This window comes from Centruroides sculpturatus, unplaced genomic scaffold, assembly GCF_000671375.1.
Source record: "Centruroides sculpturatus isolate CEXI.00-Female unplaced genomic scaffold, Cexi_2.0 scaffold88, whole genome shotgun sequence".
NCBI classification, from domain to species: domain Eukaryota; kingdom Metazoa; phylum Arthropoda; class Arachnida; order Scorpiones; family Buthidae; genus Centruroides; species Centruroides sculpturatus.
The window spans coordinates 762,661-774,830 of record NW_019384431.1 but is presented as its reverse complement, the minus strand read 5'-3'; the positions used below and the strand labels follow the sequence as shown (position 1 = coordinate 774,830).

The 12,170-nt window shown below is 28.5% G+C and overlaps 2 protein-coding genes across 3 annotated transcripts; both read left to right on the top strand.

Annotated features, from left to right (window-relative positions):
• The first annotated feature begins 3,005 nt into the window (after positions 1–3,005).
• Positions 3,006–6,864, top strand: LOC111619745. Of its 2 annotated transcripts, none has more exons than XM_023361561.1 (6): positions 3,006–3,213; positions 5,411–5,442; positions 5,524–5,636; positions 5,707–5,817; positions 5,885–5,932; positions 6,588–6,864. In XM_023361561.1, exons 1-6 carry the CDS (start codon positions 3,182–3,184, stop codon positions 6,690–6,692), a joined length of 441 nt encoding a protein of 146 aa, XP_023217329.1. In that variant the 5' UTR covers positions 3,006–3,181; the 3' UTR covers positions 6,693–6,864. The 2 variants fall into 2 exon arrangements, with proteins under 2 accessions (XP_023217329.1, XP_023217328.1); XM_023361560.1 differs by having other exon boundaries at positions 5,364–5,442.
• Positions 6,865–8,949: 2,085 nt separating this feature from the next.
• On the top strand, positions 8,950–12,054 carry LOC111619737 (coiled-coil domain-containing protein 39-like). Its single transcript, XM_023361538.1, has 2 exons — positions 8,950–11,790; positions 11,944–12,054. Exons 1-2 carry the CDS (start codon positions 9,034–9,036, stop codon positions 11,995–11,997), a joined length of 2,811 nt encoding a protein of 936 aa, XP_023217306.1. The 5' UTR covers positions 8,950–9,033; the 3' UTR covers positions 11,998–12,054.
• The last annotated feature ends 116 nt before the right edge of the window (positions 12,055–12,170 follow it).

The following is a 12,170-nucleotide window of genomic DNA, read 5'->3' as shown; positions in this document are numbered from 1 at the left end:
TGCTTATCCTCCTCATTTTTCAGTTCCTTAGAAAGAAGAAAAAGTTATTAATTTTGAAATAATAGATGAAAGAATTAATCATACGGCCGGATGGACGAGCGGTCAAGGTGACAGTCTACTACCGTTTTGGGGATCGGGGATCGAATTCCATCCGGATACGTCGGGACCATAATGGGCTCGCTAAAAAAAGGCCCTCTTATTGTCCACAAGACGGAAAGAATTTAAAAAAGGATTTTTTTACTCTTTCCGCTATGTGGGCACTAAGAGGGCTCTTAAAGCAGTGAGGGACGGGGTCCGACATATCCAAACAGACCACCTCCCGAAAGGTTTTTGGGGATTCTTTGGCCCGTCCGGATTCCAGAGAGCGGTAGGCTTCCACCTTGACCGCTCGGCCATCCGACCTTAAAAAAAAAAGGGGGATTAAATCATTTCTTTAATAAAAGAAAAAAATGTTTAGTAAGTTAGATATCTATAATATTTTTTAAAAAATTTAATTGTAATATAATACTTTTTAAATATAATTACATGATATAATCCGAAATTATTTAAATAATATATATAGCGGCCGAATGGCCGAACGGTCAAGGTGGCAGCCTACCGCTCTAGGGGACCCGGGCTCGAATTTAAACGGGTGGAAAAATCCCCAGGAGTTTTTTCGGGGATGGTCCGTTCGGATATGTCGGGTCCCGCCCCTCTCCACCCGACAGTCCCATTGTGGGCCTGGCCGAACCCATAATGGGCTTGCATAAAAGAGGCCCTCTTAGTGCCCACAGGGAGGAAGAAGTTTTGAAAAATATAGATTTGTTAACATTAAAAAAATTTCACAAAATAGACACTTTCAAATTGTAAAAATGAAATATAATAACTTAATGTGATAACCAGGATGTAAGCTAAGTGTAGAGGAAATTCTAGATAAATAAATAAATATTAATTACTTTGTTAATATTAAAAGTAGTCTTTAATTCTGTTTGTGACTTTAAAAAATCTTAACTTTATCAGACTGTTCCTATTTAATAACCTTAATCCTGTCTTAATATCATGTGTCTTTATTTATAATTCTGAAAATTATTTAGATCGGATAAAATTAAGACTAATATATTAGATTAAACTGTAATTTATACTACAAATTTTCGTAGAGATAAAGTTCTTATCGTATAGATTCTTTGATTAGATTTTTAGATATTCGTTTAATGAGATTAATAGTAACCGCTCCGCTTTGGTACAATGGATGTACGACACTAAATTTAATGTTTATTGAAACAATTCTTTAATATACGAATTAAGAGAATATTGCCATTTCTGTCTGCTAATATAGACTTATATTTATATTTTTTTCTAAATATATTAACAAGTAATGTCCGGATGTCGGACACCGTCCCTCAACACCCGGCCGAACCCATAATGGGCTTCGTAAAAGAAGCCCTCTTAGTGCCCATAGGGCGGAAAGAGTTTAAAAAAGCACCAGTTAAGATTGGCAGCCAGATGGTCATATTTAATACATCCGTTGCAATCCATGATGGACATATTGGATTATAAAATAATAATAATATATAAATATGAATAAATGTTATTATTGACATTGATACTTAAAATAAATGATAATATAAATTATAATTAAGTATTTGTTAATAACCAAGCGAACGCTTTTGGACGAGACATCCTTTGAAAATGAAAGACATAATGCATCCTAATGGAGTAAAAATTAATATAAGACTCGGTCTTATTTTCGGGAAAACACGGTACTACACATAAACTGTCTCCCGTGTACTTTAAGAGCATACAAGCACTGTATATTGTATAACCAAATTAGAAATCGTTAGCCCGAACTTCAAACTGCAGGATAATTTTTAGGCTACGATTCGGAATAGGCTTCCAAGAGAGTGTTGAAATCCCGTTTTGGGTTAATTTCTTTTTCCAGAATTTTCTAAATTGAATTAAGTTCAAACTTAATTTCTAATTGTTAACTTTTATACAAGAACGGGATTTAACACATCTATAACAAATTTGGGTGATTAATTTATTAAAAATTATTCTCAATGTAGAACTGAGAAATAATCTGACACTTTAGTATTAAGTTTTCTTGCAGATAATAAATAAATAGTAAACTGATTAGAATGGTGACGGAGTCGAAAAATGGGCCAACAAATAGCCGAATGAATAAAACTAAATATTACTCGTGGGTTCGCGCCTAACCAACAGGAGGGTCGCGTGGAGATTTCTGTTTCTTCACATGTTTAACACCTAATAGAACATTCTCTCGAAAGTCATTCCCCTTGACAGATCGCCCATATTTTGCTTTGTCTTATCTCATCAATCCAATCCAAAAAATGGTGTGGATTAACCGGCGAATGAAAATGCGGTAAAATATTATATAATATTTAGTTAAGCTTCCCTAAATTTTGAAATAAATAGAATTATCATTTTTATATTATATATTTATCTCGTCTGTATTTATTTATGCGCAATATAAAGAGATATAATTATATTTTAAAATTAAAGAAGCTTTGTCTACTCTCAATTTTGTGGCAAATGTTAATAGATACAGGCTTATTCGTCTATAACTTCATGAAGATTTTCAAAGTTAATGTGTAGAAAAACATATAATATTACAGATATTGTTATAAAATAGTAATATTTAATAATCAAAATTAAATTTTCTTATTTAAATCAATGATAAATATTATAATTGTGTGCATTTGTGTATATTCGTGATAAGATCATTATCATGAATATATTACTGTATTTTATATATTTTATATATTTACTATATATTTTAACATATAACCATAATCATTCTTTCGAGTTAATTCCGCATACTGAATTTAAGATAAACAGGAAATTACTATTATATTTATCAGTTTGATATAGGATAAATTTACTGTATATCCAGTGTATATTTTGAATGTTTTGCGTCATTTAGGAAAACTCCATGCTAACTTACGTAATTATATCATATATCAATAATATTTCATATTAATAATATAAAGGATATTGCAAATAATAATATTTTGTAATATCCTTTAGCTGTCAAGTATATTATTTGATCGAATTGACCAATTTTTTTCTATTTAATTTGGTAGCTGGTAGCTAGCTACATTCAAAGAGAGATAAGTTTCAACATTTTTTAAGCTAAAAATGGCTTGTCAAATGCATCGCTGTTGCTGCTTCGATAACAGTAAAGATGCTTCGTTTGCAACAGGAATTTTTATGGCTGTGAGTAATTATGTAAAATTTCATATATTTAAATCGTGAACTTACTTTTCTATATTTCTTATCGAATATACTTTTTACAATTTATAAAATATTAAAATATTTTATATTTATTTTCTTACTTAATTAAACAGTAATACTCAATTGTGACTATAACTTTCCTGGCTGATGTAGAACAGAGGAAAGTATTGTAATGTGTTAAATTTTAACTCTCCGACTGTTTTTCATTTCTCGACATATTCAGATTATCTAAATCTAAACATATCAAAACAAAGGAAAAGGGAGCAAAATTCTGTATGTATGGACGTTTATAAGTGTGTTTTATGTAGTTTGCTTTATCTTTCATGTCTCAATCGATCAAAAATTTTGAAAATTAGCAGGGACACCTCTCATGTGGGAATTGGTGCTATTACATTTTGCAGATTATAAGTCAAAAAAGGAAGGAAATACACAGGATAGGAGTCTTATCTGGAATGGAATGAGACTTAATGAAAATTTATTCGTATGAGTGTTTAGCTTATTAAAGACAAATATTATTAGCATTTACAATTTTTATAAAAACACCCCTTTTCAACCAATATAAGGCTTGGTCTTCCGTTAGAGTGCCGGAAAAGTCATCCAAGAGCTGGCTTTTACTTTTCCGGTTGTTAGGCTCAAAGACTGAAAACGCTCATTGAGCGAAAAAATCGACCACCACAACTTCTCAGATCCAGTCACAATGCTCATTTCGTGTCGTAATACTTTCAAAAATGCGCACAACGCGTTTTGGCATATTCAATAATTCAATAAGCCCACATGTCGATATTCTTAATAATCAACAAAAAACGTGATCTGGCAATGGCAATGCAAAAATTCATTCGTCCACAACACGTTGTGGACGTTTATGAATGCAGCCACGACACAATTTGATAAAATATCAGTGTAAAATTTGTTATTTATTTTTTGCATATTTATTTAATAAATAATTTATATAAAATTTCCATCAAAAGACTAATTTTGAACAATGCCTATTATTAGAAAAATACTCGTTAGTGAAAATTTCTGTCACAAAAAATAATATTATTTAAAAAAAACATACTATAATAAACGTAACTTTTCATTTTCTAATTCAGTCAAGAAGGCAATTTGCTGTTAATTGTTTTGTTAAATGAATTCTCGATACCTACATATGATGCTTTAAAATCCTAGACATGTTTAAAAAAACGATTATAGAACTCATATAAGAAATTTATTTATAAATTACTTGCTAATTGATTGCAAATTTGTTTTTAATAATGGCATTCCCACAAAAAGACCGATTCCAAACAAATCTTTATATTAATATTAGTAAAAAAAAATAACGATAAATAGAAGTTTCTGTCTTAGAAATTTAAAGCTTAGACATAAGATTAAAGAGGCTAACTTCCCCCGGGTATAATTCTGAATGTAGATTAGAATTTGATGGAATCAGAAATAATAAATTTGAAATATGGATTTCTTAGTTGTTTAACATTAAAAATTTGTAATATAAAATTGTATATGACTTTATAAGAGTAAGAAATTTTAAAATAATTTGGAAAATTTAAGAGAACAAATTTTGTTATGCCAAATTCCATTCCTTTTGGATTAAGTTAAAATATCATTAAAAATATAAACTTATTATAAAAAATAGCTTCTTATAAAGTTATTTTTTAGATCTGTTTATTATTTCTACCATATTAAAAGCATTTTCTTTAACATATAAAGTAGGTATGGTTTGACTCAAAGGTTGCATGTCAGCAGGTACCGCGCTCAAGAAGTCTAATTATTACCCAAACACATGCAACTATTAATAGAAAAACGTTAAAATATGTTTAAAACTTTATTTGTGCTTTTAGTATAATTAATAATATTTCAAGCCAATATTTCTGAATTTATAGAATACAATTTTATTATGACGTACAGAGTACACTAATTGAGAAAAATACATGCATACCAGAGTATTAACCAGAGTGAGTAGTATCCAGTAGTTCAGTATAAGACGGAATGTTGGCGATTTCATCCATTAGAAGTGATTGAACAAAGTGTTAGCAGAATCGAATTGTTAGAATAATATATATGTTTATCGCCTTTATTTTTATTTATAATAATAAGAGATATATATATATATAATATATATTGGTATATATTTGCAGATTATATCTCTGATTATTATAGTTTTTGTTTCTCTTGAATGGTCTAGACTCCGCTTACAAGGAACTTCAGAAATTTATAGTAAGTACTGTACGCCTCTATTGATATGCGGACAATTTTAATTATAATGATTTAAAATATTTATTTATATATTTATGCCAGCCACGTTGTTTACAAATGGAAACGTAACGGTCCATTCAATTCTTGCTGTACATTTGACGGTTGAATTAATATTCTTTTTATTTTGTCTACTTCTCATCTATGCTGTGATTAAGGTAAAAGATAATTTTCAAGAAGTAGTGATGAAATATATTTCAATTTTAAAACATTTTTGTAATTTTCTAGAACAAACGCTTAGCATTAATACCATGCATGGTTTGGATGTTGATTGACATTATCGGCTATTGTGTTCTGGCTGTTTTCGTTACGATAGACATGATTTTAAAATGGCAACCGGTAAGAAGTTTTTGAAATATAAAAATATATAGATTTTTAAATGAATAAACTCAAGTCTATATTTCAGGTCTATCTTATTCAATTAGCTATAATCGTGTGTTTCTTTGGAATAAAAGTAAGTAGCATCATTATATTTCTCAAAGTGTCTAGAACGTTTGAATCATGTAATTCGAATAATTTCAGAATTAATAATCATTGATTGAATACGATATAGCCAAGTTATTAAAAACATTGAATTATAATTTTAGAATGTTGATTGATTATTTGTAAATTTATTAGTTCTTGTTTGAATACTTCAGAGTTTCTGTTGCATATTTTAAATAATGTTTTAACCCATCAGTGGAGGAATCGATAAAATTACTGAAAAGTGATGATTGTTCGCGGGTTTGCAACTCATTAACGAGCATTTCATATGGAGTTTTTCGGGTTATTTTCACGTGTCTTACACCTAGAGGAGCAATTTTGCTTAGAAAGTTCTTCCTAGAGACAATTTTCCCTTGGAAAATTGTCGAAGTTTATATGGAAAGCATTACTTTGTTCCATAAAACCAATTCAATCCATAATGTTCTGAATATTTTCTATACGATTTTAATAAGATAAGCAATTATATTCTAAGTTTTTTCCGTTCACGTGTCTTGTTTAAAAAATTAAATACTTTATCAAAGACGGATCTTTGATGAGTAGTTTAATTATTGTTATTATGTTTGCTGATTTTTGATGTTTTAAAAACGTTAATAGACAAAAATTAATGCTATTTTAATACTTTACAGCTTGTTTGCTTCATTGTGATTAAGACACATTACCAGTTATTGGCCACATTGAAACGAAAAGAAAATGAACTTGAAAAAGTCGAATATTTCCAATTTAGCTTCTAAAACATAATGAAAGATCTGTGATAAATTTAGAATAATACATAGACCTAATGCTTTGTTGCTTTTAATAAGCATTTTGTTTGTTAAAATAATTTTTTACAAAAATTGAGAGATTAATAAATTCTCTTTCTATGATGAATTTAATTAATGAAGGAAAATAGTTTATAAAGAAGAGTTGAATATAAATATATACATATTCTACTATGGGATAAAATGATATATTTTATATACTGTATTTCGAGTAATTTTTGATTTTTGTAAATGTTTTTTATTTGTAAAACGAAACTAAGTATTGTATAAAAATCTATATACAGTATTATCAAATTTGTATAGTAATTAAAATATGATTAAACTTCAAATTGTTTTCGGTTTAATGTAATAATGTAATAGACTTACTTATTATTGAAAACTTTATATATGATCTTCTTTCTGTGAGTATTTAATAGCTATTCTTTTACATTTTCAGAATATAAGTCATAATGTTTAATCTTTGCTCTGTTTAAAAAAATATTTTTTGCCTTTATTTGAAATAAATATTGTTAGAAAATATTTTAATATTTATATAAAAAGTAATCCAGCCAAAAGAGTTAATTGGAACACATGCTAAAGAGAGTGATAAAACTTTAGTAATGAGAATATTGTTTTGGAATTGTCAAGGAACGTTGGACTTGACAGAGAATGACCAAGAGTTTATATTTTTTTGCAAAATTGTAATTTAGTCGCATTCACTGAGACTTGGTTAACTAACTCATATAAACGGGTCCATTCTTTATTGAACCCAGATTTATTTTCATACAAACAATTTGCTAAAAAAAATCAATTGATTCTGGTCGTCCTTGTGGCGGTCTCATTCTTTCAGTTTCCCATAATCTAGGTTTTTCAGAATTGTTTAACTCCGACGATCTGATAGTAATTAGATTTAATTGCAAGAAAACCTTTTGTTCACTTAATTATATCTTGGTAATTATTCTTGTTTATTTCAGAATAGATCTTTATGATGTACTGTTAGCTAAAATGTGAGATTTGCTGAAGAATTTTTCTCAGGGTGATATAGTTAGTTTAGGAGGCATGAATGTGCTAGAATAGGCAAGGAACTGGATAATTTTTATGCTGGATTTAATACTAATGTTTGACATTTTCAATTAAAACATTGCCAAATTTTAAATATCTAAGTATACATTTTCGTATCATTTAAATAAAGGTTTACTTGATGCAAGATCTAAAATCTCTAATCTCATCAAATTACTTGTTAAAACTAAATCATCTTCATTAAATAATTATTTTAGATTATTTTATTCCTTGATTGGACCAAATATTTTTTATGCTTTTCCGGTTTGAGGTGGTCTGTTAGTGGACAGATTTGAGGGAACACTGTTGTTCTATTTGCAGGTGTTCCGTATTAATAGATGTGGCTCAGAACCTGCACTGAGAATGAATTGGAAAGACTTTTCCTCCCTTCGCTATTAATTTATCGATAAATTTGTTTCGGTTTTGGAGGAAACTTATTGACCTACCGGAAGACGATTATCGAAAATTGATATATACAAGACTTTCACGGATAAATAGTAATTCTTTTTTGAAGCCACGGTCTGTTATAATTAAAAGACTAATAAATAATGTTTGGACTGTCCTCTAGTTATATGTATTTTTTAAATGAAAGTTCGTTCCTCCTAAATTGTGATCAAAGACTGAGAGACTTATACTGATCACAAGATGATAATTATTTGAGTGAAAGAGGTTGGGACTGGAACTTTTCTTAATAGAATGTGGACTCCAGCGCTATATTTATTATCTAATTTGAGTTAGAAAATAAAGTCATTCGCTGCACAATTTAGATTAAATAGATTTTCGATAAACTTAAACGGTAAAATAATTAATGTCTCGTGTAATGCTGAGTGTTTTTTCCTGTTTTTTGTGGAATAACAGTGATGAATATGAAAAAACACTTGATTCTTGTAATATTCTTTCGGCTATCCGAGCTGCTACACTGACATCTGATTTTCGGTATCAAATTTTATTCGGCGACAGTTTCGTCATATTAACATTATATAAATTTTTTGTTCACATATCAAATTTAAAGTAACAATGTTATTTAACCCCCCTTTGTAATAACACCCGTTATACCAAATAATAAAGATTGATTTATATTTTTTATTTATTATCCTTACTTATAAATTAAGTAATAGTAAAGTGTTAAGAAAAAATAAGATAGATGACGATGCGGAATAAAAATTTAATTCTATTTTATACATTTAAAAAAACGAAAAGGTTAAATTAGAATTTCGAGAGAACGAAGATTCGATTTTATAATTTGAAATAAAAAACGTATTCTATTAGATGCAATATGGATATTGAATATAATTTTATCACTCCTAAGGAGTTAGAAAATATCATGTCGAAAGGTACTCCTATATTTCCAATTGTTAATGATGAAAATCGTTTACTAGCTGAAGAATTAGCTAAAGTAAGGAAAGAAATCTGTGTTATAAACACAAAAATTGACGATAAAGAGAAGTTAAATTCTCTTCTGGAGGATCATCACACAAATGTGATAAAAGAGATAAATTCTTTGAATCAAATGTTACAATCAAGGAAGCAAGAGATAGAAACCGGAGAAAATGTAGATAAATTATTATTACGTGAAAAATCTTGGTTGGATAAACAGATGAAAATTTTTAATAAAGAAAGAACATCCAATGAAGGAAGACAAGAACATTGCAGAATTTTTATCGATGCTTTAATAAAAAAGAAAGAGAAGATACAAAATGATTTGCGAATAGATAAAGAAACTATGGAAAAATGGATTCAGAATTCAGAAAAAACCGAAGAAGATATTAAAATTTTAGAAAAATATAAATTTATGAACAATAATCGTATAAGGGATATGGAAATAAAATTAGAAAATGCAAGTAACGATTCAAAGAATTGGAGAACACTTGCTAACGAAATAAATTTAGAAATATCTTCTCTGCAAGCGGAATTATACCGATTAGCCGAAGATTTTAAACAAGCACATCGTCAGAGATGCAATGTGATAAACCAGATCGATAAAGGAATAGAAAAAATTGAAAGAAAAGATGAAGAAACTAACGAATTACTTTTACAATTGAATGTTTCTAAAGAAGAAGCTTTTCGTGTAGAAGAAGATATAACAGATAGAAAAAAATTTTTAGATAAATGTACACTCGATAATAAAGAGTTAGAAAAATTACTCAAACATCTAGAACAGGAACTCAAATCTATTAGTTACGAATTAGTATGTATTCAAAAAAAAGTTACTGATTCGAAATCTGAATTAGAAGCTCAGAGACTCCTTTCAAGTAACATGACTTCTAAATTGTCACAATTATATAATGAGAAAAAAGAGAAAGAAAAACAGATTAACGAAAAACAAGCTCATTTAGATCATTTAAGACAAGAAAAAGAAGAGTTGGAAAACGATTTTCTGCAAATAAAAAGGAAAGAAGCTGACGAAGAGCAGTGCTTGCAACGTTTAGAAAAAGATATCCAAAACGCGGAAATTAACTTTAAAAAAGAACAAAGTAATTTAGGTACATTATTATCCACTAAACTGAAAACTATGAAAGAACTAGAAGAAAGTAAATTAAAAGAAAAAGTGCTTATCAATAACTTGAAAACGGCAAAGTTTGATATAAAAAATTTACAAAAGAAGAAATCACAAGACGAATTGAAGTTATTTCAATTTCAGGAAGAACTTCATAAATTAGATTATCAAATTTTAAAATTAGAACAGAGAATAAAACGTTTAAAAGGAGACAGTTCAAAACAAGACGAATTAACAGTACTCAAAAGTCGAGTGCAAACTTTGAAGAAAATTCATGATGAAAAAGAAAATAATTTGAAATTTTTAAATACACACGTTAATAATAACCGCGAAGAAATTTTTCGATTAAATAAAAAACTTCAACAAACAAAATCTGAACAACAAAATGTTTTAAGCAAACGTCAAGAGATAAATCTATGTCTTTCATCGACTGAAACAGCATTGAAACAGTCGATTACAGTAAACGAAGAATTGTTAATAGAAGAATGTATTTTGAAACTGAAATTAAAACAATTACTACAGTTGCTGAATCAAAAATCAGAAGATGTAATTAGTATTCAAAAAGAAAAAATTGAATTTGAAGCTAATGTGAAACATCAATTGGATGATTTAAACAATAGAAAGAATATTCTGAAAACCGAAATTCGGCATCGCGATCAGCAAAGACAGACATTGGTTAATCAATTAAACAAATTTTTGGCCAAGTTAGAGACATTACAAACTCGATACAAATGCGTGTTGGCTGCTTTAGGATTGAAGAATGACGAAGAAGGAAAAGAAGTTGATTTATTAATACAAACTGAACATAAAAAGGCAGAAATAAGAAACTTAATTTATAGAAAAACTGAAGAAGTCAGAAATATGTCCGAAGAAATGAGAGGTTTAAAAAACTGTTTGATTCTGATTAAAGCAACAAATATAATTTATAGACAATACCTTCGTCCTGCCGAAGATGATAATATTCGATACATTCGCGAAATGGAAACAAAAAAGAATCAATTCGAAACTTACCTTCACCAAAAGAAAGAAGAATTAAATATAATTCAAAAAGAAATCGCTTCAATGAGATTAGAAATAAAAGAATTAAGTACATCCTACGAAGTTTTACAAAACATTTTAGCCGAAAAATCTCATATTTTGGAAAAAGCCAAACAAATATTATTCGAACGAAAAGAAAAATTGAAGAGATCGGATAAAATTAATAATAATCTATGCCTAAATGCAAAATATGTTCATTCCAAAGCTGCCAAACAAATTAACGATGTTAATATTAGATTACTGAAAGAAGTTAACAAAAGAGTATTCAATTTTTTAACAGAAATTTGTGAAAAACATCCAGAAATATGTGAAAAAATTGAAAACATGTTTACAGAAGCTTCGCTAGAACTTCAAATTAAAAGTTTACGGAAACCTTTAACGAAGTTTAATTATCTCTCGACTTCTACTTCGACAAGGTTAAACACACCTACGAGTAGATGTCAATCAAAACTTTCGAGCAAATCTTCCAGCTCAGTTCGGTCTGCGATTTCCACAAATGTAATTAATTTGGATTATGATCTGAACTAATTCAAACCGAAATACAGATATTTATTAATAATAAACAAATACTACTTTAAGCATTGAATGTTTTATATTATGAGTGAGTCATATTCATTTAGATAAACTAATTAATCTTAATTTTCTGTATAGAACAAGTATAGATCCTTGAAATTAACAAAGGAAGCGAAATTTCTAAAGATTTGACGACCTTGTGTTCTACAATAATTGTCGACACACAGAATTTTGAGCAGTAAAGGGCAAATCTATTTAAAAATATAAAGTGATTTTAGCGTTAAACGTCTAAGAAATTGGAAAAACTTAATTAAAAAGAAAAAAAATTATATATTTGAATGATTTATTCAAATGATCAATCGATC